The sequence below is a fragment of the Prinia subflava genome, chromosome 1 (genome assembly GCF_021018805.1).
Source record: "Prinia subflava isolate CZ2003 ecotype Zambia chromosome 1, Cam_Psub_1.2, whole genome shotgun sequence".
Lineage (NCBI taxonomy): Eukaryota > Metazoa > Chordata > Aves > Passeriformes > Cisticolidae > Prinia > Prinia subflava.
The window spans coordinates 34,818,242-34,827,232 of record NC_086247.1 but is presented as its reverse complement, the minus strand read 5'-3'; the positions used below and the strand labels follow the sequence as shown (position 1 = coordinate 34,827,232).

The 8,991-nt window shown below is 42.4% G+C and overlaps 1 protein-coding gene across 2 annotated transcripts in view; it reads left to right on the top strand.

Annotated features, from left to right (window-relative positions):
- Positions 1-809: 809 nt before the first annotated feature.
- Positions 810-8,991, top strand: part of SGK3 (serum/glucocorticoid regulated kinase family member 3) — a 33,690-nt gene continuing 25,508 nt past the window's right edge. The window contains exons 1-2 of one of the 2 annotated variants that reach the window (XM_063392991.1): positions 810-1,163; positions 8,174-8,377. In XM_063392991.1, the coding sequence (XP_063249061.1) occupies positions 8,300-8,377 (78 nt within the window). In that variant the 5' untranslated portion in view covers positions 810-1,163; positions 8,174-8,299. Of the gene's footprint in view, positions 1,164-1,195; positions 1,646-8,173; positions 8,378-8,991 lie in introns of those variants that run through there. The other variant, XM_063393000.1, reaches the window with a different exon arrangement.

Here is an 8,991-nt window from a genome sequence, read left to right as displayed (position 1 = left end):
AGTAAACATCAGGCTTTAACTTAATGGGTGTGGTGGTCTTTTCTGTTAAACAGAATCCACGCCAGCTCCTGTTTGTCCCACACTTTTAGATCTCGTCAACAAAATAAAGTGAGGAGTGATACTGTCATTAAAGGAGCTTCCCCCTCCCCTCCCCCCCCCCCCCGAATTTATATTTTTTAACTGTTTTATGGACTCAGTTTGCTCAGGAAAACTTACCAAGTTACACATCATTTTAAAAAGTCCAGTTGAATTTTAACGGGGGTATTGAAACTTACCCCTGAAATTTCAGAGGTTGCAGAAATAGTTCCCTAAACAGTGCTAGGTATCATACAAACCAATCTCATTTTCCCTGTGTTACTGCTCCTGCCCGTACAGGAGAGCTGTCATTACAGCGGCCGGTTGGTTTAATGTCGGCCTTGTGGGTGGATTGTGGGCACCCCTGGACACACTGAAGTGTTAAACTGAAGCCCCTCGTGTGCACAGGGGTGTTTTAAAGTTATTTTTACCAGAGGGTTGCCGTTTTTCCAGGGTTGCTGTGGGGAGCCGCCCAGCAGAAGCAGGAGCGTCCCCCCTAGGGCCTGGGGAGAGGGGACTGAAACCTTGGGATTAGGGAAAGTGGAAGCTTGCCCCTAAGACAAAAAATGTTTTTTAAAGTGTTTTATTTTAGTGTAGATATATAGATATGTATGTATATGTAGGGCGGGAGGAGAAGATCTCACCCCCGGCGCCGTCCTACAGCCCGGGGCACGCCGGGGTCTGGGCTCCGCGGAGGGCTGCGCGGGCGGGCGGGCAGCCTGGCGCCGCGGGCGGGGAGGGGCGGGAGGCAGGCGAGGAGAGAGCGAGGGAGGGAGGGAAGAGAAGGAGGGAGGGGGCGAGAGGGCGGCCGCAGCCTCCGCGCCCAGGCGGAGCCGCCTTTCCCTTTCCCTTTCCCTGGGCGCCGAGCCCCGAGCGCGTTCTCCTGCGGGGGCGGCGATGGCCGCGCGGGGCAGCGGCGGCGGGCGCTGGGCCGGGAACCGGAGCAGCGCCGTAACTTCCTAGAAGTCGCGGAGCCGGGATAGAGTTGCTGGGGTGAAGGCGAGAGAAGCTTGGTTTCGTTCCCGAGGTCCTGGCGGTGCGGTGCAGCCGGTGGCTGCGCCGGTGAGGAGGAGGAGGAGGTAGAGGAGGTAGGTGCGGGTCCCTGGGCGGCCTCTGCGCGGTCGTTCCGTCCTTCCCCGCGTGGTTCGCAGCCAGGACGTGCTGCTGTTTCGGGAGAGCAGCACTGAAGCGTCTTAGGCAACGCTGCTTTGTCGGGATTCAGGTACCCTTGAGGAATTTAATTTTGTGGAGGGTAATTAAAAGCCTATTGTAAAGTATTACGGCTAAAGCTGTTTTGACAGCTCGTCTTTTTTTTTTTTTTTTTCCGTGTGTGTGTGTTTATGTGAGTTTTCCTCCTCTAGCAGCTCATAGAGTGTAACTGCTGCTCCTAAGCGTGCAGTAGTTTTGCAGGATGGAAGGCGCATTTCTTACTCCCCACTGAACTTGGGATACGTTGTCATGCGGGAGGTGCGTTTCAGCACAGCACAGCAGTGTCACCTGAATGCCCGTGCGGTTCTTCCTGCGCTGAAGATCTCTGAATATCACTTGCTGTAGTAGCCTTGTAGCTAAGGTTTGTTTATAACTTCTTTCAGACATTCCAAGTGGTTTTATAGACACACACAGAACGAGACTGTATTTTTAAGGGTTGATGTTACTCTATTTTGGATTCTTCTAACATTAGTGTTGTTTCAGTCTCAGTATCTAAATATAGTTCTGACTTCTTTTTTTTTTCCTTCACCTGCACATCAGTCTCTTCAGTGACTGTAATCTGAACTAATGGTAAAAACAGAAGTTGCATATGGAGGAGTATTTTCCTGAAGGCTTTAAGGTACTTTAGATTTCAGGAAAATTTGTTACTGGCTTTTGGAAAGCGTTTTGGAAAGTTCAGTGGTGTTAAGGTAGTCTCCATGGTATTTCTTATAACTTTAAGCTAGAAAACTGACCTATTTCTAAAAAGATACTTTGAGATCCTCATTTAGATCAGAAATGCAGCACAGCTGACTTCCCCATGTGAGAGAGAACTACTGGTTGTTTTAAAAAACCTTGGCAAAGCTGAAGAAGTAGGCACTAGTGGTTACATGATAATGTAACATAATAATAATAATAGTAGCAACATAATGTGTTAAAATTGCTTTCCAGGCTCAAATTCCCACCTGTGATGTAAATTACAGTCTCACCACATCTGATGTTGTTGCACTAAGTTCTGTTTTCTGTACATAAGCCACTAATCTGTGAATGCTTATGAACTGAACCTTCTCATTCTCTGTGCAGCACAGAAATATGTGAGAGTCCAGTGTATGCTCTTACCTGTGTGAGTCTGTAAACTGTCCCTGAAGAATGGACGCAGAGTGCTTGCTGTGCTTGCACTGATGTAACATGATGAATCAGCCTGGTGGTGAACTGGACATGCAGTTCGTATATTGCGAAAGGGTCTTTCTCTTGCGTGCCTTTTATGTTTCAGAGTTGAAGTTGTTGCCTTTTCATTATCCAACAGCTTTATGGTTCTAGGCAGCCATCAGTTCTGTAAAGCACAGGCTTCAAAAGTATGATTTCTGGATTGTGGCTTGTAGCTGAGATTTGCATATTTCATTGTGTTATTATCCAGCTATATTCTGTTATATGGATTTCATCCTTTTGCCGATTAGAGCACATAAAATCCTGGAACTCTCATCATGTTCAATGCGTTAGCAGTAACATCATCTTAAACAGATTGGAATTCTGTATTTGTGCAGCGAAATTGAGGGAGTGCAGTTGGTGACTTCTGTTGAAGGTCATGTAAGAACATGTCCAGTATATCTGGAATTGAAATGTGGTGTTCTCTCTTTTCATTTTCATCCAGAGGGGGATTATTTGCTTGGTGTTTACTGAAGTCTGACTGCCCTCTTATGTAGAACTGACTATGTTGCAGGTGGCTGCTGTCAGCTGTCTGTAAGACCTCTTTAAAGTAGCTTATAGTGCTGTTGTTGCAACTCTTGAGCTGTGCTATCCTTAGGCATCTACATTTAAAATTTAATTGGACCTGTTGTATAAGCAGACTGAGAAAGCTCACCAAGAAATGTGCAGGTAGCAAGTGTAATACAAACTGGATTTTTTTATATACTCTGTTGTTTGTGTAAGTTGTACCATCTGAGGCACATAGTGATCCTTGTGGATACTATGGACACAGGGTAAAGTTGAAGTTATTTTGGAGATGTGTTCAGGATTAAAAGACAACTGCCTCTTACTGGCAGTATTTGTTCTTAAGACCTGTTTTATTACTCAGGCCTTGCTTACCACAGCAGAGAACCTGTGTTCTGCCATGTAATAAATATGAATGCAAATAGGTCTAATCCAAGCCATGAATCTTGTTATATGCCAGTTAAGAGTAATTTACTGGAGCTTATTTTGAGAGGTGGAGCAGAAGGGATGTCCTTGGGTGCAGTACAGTTGTGGGAAGGTAATGTTTGCCTGACTTCTCCAAAGTAAATTTGATAGAGACAAAAAGAAAGTAATTACCTATTTTGTTCCTTTGGTTCCTTTTCACTTTACTTGCAGTCCTTTCCTCTAAGTAGAAAGATTCAGTTGAATTGGACTTTGCCCGTGTTGCTGCAGAGGAGGGGTGCTACTAGAATTTTTTAAAACTGCTAGGTAGTGGGTGGATGTGTAAACAGGGAGCAGGCATTTTCCTTTATACCAGTGGCTGAATTCTCAGCTCTCTCAAATTGTACTTAGAAGGGAGTGTGGAGATAAGCCAGGGATTGACTAGAGTATTTTGGTTAGTGCTCTCTTTTTTAATTCAGGTGAAGTCTTGCTAGAGGTGGTGTCTAGTGTTACTGTATTAAAAATTGTGTGTAATGTGATATTTAGAAGAATGTCCTCTGTGAATGAAACCTGTTTTCTCCAGAACCTTGTTAGTGAGCAGCTTCTGGCCATCCCTCTCTCTTCAGAGATTAGCAATCTGTGTTTTCCTTTTGACTTTTTCTGAAGCATTTGACTTCATGTATAGTCCCTCATCCTGTAATTCTGTAGCACTGGATTCTGAATATCTTGTCTCCCATTTCCTGTGTGTCAGCTGCCTGTCTGGTAACAAGAATGGGACATTATTTCTCCATAGAGAGGTTGAGAAAAAGTTGACTTTCTGGGTTTTCTCCAAGATTGTGTAAGGTCCAGTGATATGTTGAGCCATTATCAGTGTATTTGTGGAGAAGACAGGAAGTGATGAAAAGTATGCCAAAGTTGATACTTTCTCTAAAGTTAGAAGAAACAGGGTAGTGTTTATAGCGAATAATAGGAGTGCCTCTTGTGCCCTGCTTTCAGTTTCTTTACATGCAGGTTCCTTCTGTAATTGGAATCACAGGTGAGATTTTCAGCAGCTGGTTTAATGATGACTCAGTCCCAAACTAAGTCCTTCAGGGTAGATGATCAGTATATAGGGAGGTGCCTATACACTGTTCCAGGGGATATGGATCCTGGTGATTCCTCCAAATGTGCTTGCAGGGAGAGTCTTTTGGGGTTTTGTCTGTGCTCGTCTCTGCTTCCCTTGTGTTACTCAAAGAGTGAGTGTGATGTGCCCTGGCCTTAGAGGTATTTAAGGCATGTGGCAGCAGCTGGAGAGGCGCCAGGTGAGTACACAGCTACCTGATCTAGCCTTAGACATTCTAGGCAGAGGTTGAAGCATAAGCACCCAGAAAAAGGATTTTTTGATTATACAGTGATACCATCTTTAGGCCATTACCATTTTTAAAAGAATAGAAAATGTTTCAGTCCAGAATAAAATAGTCTGATTAAACTTCAGAAACCTTTGCTAATACAGTTGGCTTATGTAGAAGAGAGTAAAAGGAGGATGCCACATACTGCCTAAACTATATTTGCCTGTTGCATGCAGCTATTAGAAGGCTGCACAGAAGGTTTTATAGTCAGACATTCATTTGTGGATGTAGTAGATTTGTGTATGTTCTCATGGTGTCAGGGTTCTGCTATTGCCATGCTCCTGCTTCATCACAGGCAAGGGTCAGCCTGAAAATTGATGTTGATGTGGCTTCCTGCAGGAAACTGTGAAAATACTGCTGGCTTTTTGACAACCCCATGGAGAGAATGGACAGTTGATAGGCTTGAAACTGTGCCAGGACTGGTGCCTTCTGATCTACTCTTAACTTTTTCTGTGCTTTCTCCTGTTCCAGGCCTCCATACTGTAGCAGCTTAAGTTTTAGCTGTTTCCGGACAACACTCGTCTCATCATAAATCTGTCTTGCAGGTTATCTACATTTTTCACTGGTAGCCAAGTCTGATTTGATGGGACTTACTTTGATATGTATTTTTCTGAAGTTCCTTTCCCTTTGGTCTGTTACCACAGTTGAGCTGAGGGGCTGCTTGTTGTTAGTTCCAGGGAACACTGTAACCAGAGGTAGAGACTTCTCTGCTGACAGTGTCTGTTAAACTCACTCATACCTGGCATCCTTCAAAATGCTGCAGTTTCCACTTCTGAAGCTGTGGATAAAAATGTCTCTACTGTTTTCTCTCCATTATTACTTCATGTAGTTACCACAGCATTAGTGGTTTTACCTGCTATTTAAACTACAGCTGTGTTTCTAACTGCAGCATGGTAAAGATTAAGGCAAGTCTGTCCCTATTTTGGTAGTCAGACCTACAGTTCAGATGTAAGAAGCTCTCAAGAGCTGATATGCTTGAGGCAAATAGAAATTGAAAGAAAGCTCTGATCCGCTGGAGCTTAGTGACAAAGTGAAAATTCAGTTCTTCCAAGTTTGTCAGTTCAGCTTAGCGTTGGTGACCCAGGCACGGCTCCGAGGAGATGCCTCGGGGAAAGAAAATAATCACAGCCAGTGATCTTCCAGGCAGCTTAAAGAAAGAAATGGGAGCATTACAGTTTTGGTTTCTCAGATGATTTATTCTTCTCCCCAGTAAGATGAATAAACTCTTCCTGAATTAATCTGGTTGACACTTCCTCCTTTTGTTTTTCAGAGATCTTTCAACTTCAGATCTGAAATAAAGCTCAGTCTTCCAAGCCTACAGCTTTTAGTCCATACGACTCCTATACTGGCATTTAAAACTCTGACACTAAAAATAAGAAACTGAGGGTATGAGAGAAATACAGCCTGTATTGGGAAAATTAGTACAGGCAGCTTGGAAACCTTTGTAACAAACGTTGGTTTACAAGAGGAGAAGGACAGTGAGTGATATTAGTCAGGGAACACCTAATCCATTTTAAAGCTTTACTTGTTTTTCTCTGATGAGCAGTAAGACAGATAAAACACAGGGGCTTATGCTCAGTTCCTGATACTGGACCTGAAGTAGCTAAAGATTGACACAAGTGCTTAGTAAAGTCTAAACTTAGTGAAACACTTACTGGAAGTGGTGCCTATTGACTGTTTTAGTGGACCTCTTACACTGGAGAAGAGCTCAGTTAACCTTACGTCTCAATTTTAGTATGTGGCAGTGGGAAAAGAACATTCTTAATCTCATGCTGCTATAAAATGTGAAAGGTGTGCCTTGTAATAAAGCTTTTAACAGTAGCTTTCCAAAGGAAAAGAGAAACCAGTTTGAAACTCATGGGCTGTGTAACTGGGTTGAAGGAACTGCGTTCTAATCAAATAAAGGTGGGGGAGAAGCTTAACCCTGCTCAACACTGTAATTACCTAATTGATGAAGTAGGGAACAATCAAATTAAGGTAAATGGAGTTTAGCGAAAAATAATTTTCTGAATATCTTACAGTATGGATGACCTATCACTTAGCTGTGGTTATAGTGGTTGTAAACATTCCTTTTTATTAAAGTCATCAGAAAGGTCTTTGAAAATTAACTCAATTTTAAGTGGCAACACAAGAAATAGCAACATAAAGTTTGATGTTCTGGCTTTTAAGAGCAAGAAAAATAGCCAGTTGACTGACTAGTTTGGTATCAAGAACAAATCTTTTCACTGGATTCCCAGAGCTTTGGCCCTTATGCCAACATAAATATGGGTGTCTCTCTAATAGCAGAATTGCATGGGATTAGTTTGTGCTTTTTGGAGATTTATGATATGAAATATAGAGTTCACTTTTATACTTCCCTGTTTTAAGAAAATAGGGACTTAATGTTGAACTGGGCACTCCTTTTTCCTCTGGCTGTTTTGAAGAGAACTGAGGTCCCTCTCTTTCTAAAACACTCTTCTCATGTTTGTAAGTTGATCAGACACATCTTGTTCTAAAGCTATGCTTCACTCAGCGAAGCAGTTCAGATGGCTGTGCTGTGCAGGCCCAAATACAGCGTTAATTTTGGCTGTTCCTGAGCATCGCTGAAGTTCCTGTTGTTATAAGTGGGGTCTAGCAAATAATGTGCTTGTGCTCAGGGCAGGTGTGGAGAATACTGTCCTCCCATGAGGGAAGAGGCATCTGGTTAGCACTAAGCTTTCTGCCTTTTTGATGGCTTTATTCTCAGCGTCTTGTGTTGTGCTCTTCTCACATTCTGCGAGGAAGCTTATGTGTTCCGCTCAAGAGAAAGGGTGACCTTACACCCTGTGTTCTGCCAAACACAAAGTGTGCCTGGTAAGGGGGAAGAGGGGCAGAGAGGTAAATATTCAGACAGACACATGACACTGCCTGTGTCCCTCTCTAAAATTCCCATGAAAAAATAGTTTTTCTCATTGTCCTCTTTAATCTCTGATGTGACATTTAAATGTACTCTGTGTGTTCTGACAAATCTGAAGTGCCCTCTGGTAGAGACTCATGCAGTTGGAAACCTTTGGTATTGAAATAAATTGTTCTGAATGTACAAGCTGTTGGCATTTCTCAGATGTCTGATACCAGGTTGTCATCTTCAATTATTTCTTCATGCCCTTTGTTCCTACAGTGTATTCTCTGTAGTGGGCCCAAATCTGTTTCCAGTGTGTCTACACAGCTCAGTGATTTTTTTGGATGCACTTGTGCCCTCGAAGAATGTGAGTGATTTCAGTGAAACAACAAAGGACTACAGGCATGAAAGTTTACAAAATAGGCATGATTGTGGCTTTATATGTGCATATTAATGTGTGTTTCCTGCCAACAATAGTTCTTGTCACACAGGTTTTTAGCTCTTTGAGTTAAGAGTTCCTGTACTTAAATTTTCTTTCTATGTTCACTTCAAGATTGCATGATGGAATTCACATTTTCTCAAGAGAAGCTGCGGATCTTGCATCGGTGCTGTTGACGGTACCCCCTGAGCGCAACACCTGACGCAGGGTCCAACCCAAATTTGTCACAAGGAACATACAATGGATCTCAAAGAGAGCTGCCCAAGCGTTAGCATTCCCAGCTCTGATGAACACAGAGAGAAGAAAAAGAGATTTACTGTAAGTATGGCAGAGAGTAAGCACCGTGGGCAAAGGCACAGGCTACTGGTACCTAGCAGTGCTGCTTTCTTTTCTTCTGCTACTAAGCTTCGTATTATTTTCAATAGGTTTATGGAAATTAGTTTCCTTGCTCTTGTGAGTACTGGCCATAGCCCATTGTGAAAAGTTTTGAATATTTTGCAGTGTTTACCTGTGTTGCTTTCTGCAAAAAGAACTTGCCTTTACAAATTTCTGCTGTTTTTACCCCAAAATAGCTGCATTTGCTTGTATAAAATATTTAAGTATCAATGTACAGAGAAAACATTCTGGTATAGTTTTTGGCATTCTATATGATTTTTCATGAAGATATGTATTTTGTAAAGGGATAAAGTTGAATTTGGTTCTTTTTGGGGGGTTGTTTGTTTTAATGTCCATTCTTTCACAGATATCCTATTGTACTATTGTAATTTTTTTTATGTAAAATGAAAAAAATATAAACCATCAAATTTTTTCAAAACCTTTTTTCTGTCTTCCTTCCTGTTTCTGATTCTAATGTTTTTTTCCTATCCTGTTCCCATTTCCACTTCTTGTCATTTCTCTCCCTCTTCCTTTCTTTGCCTCTCAGTTTGACTTTC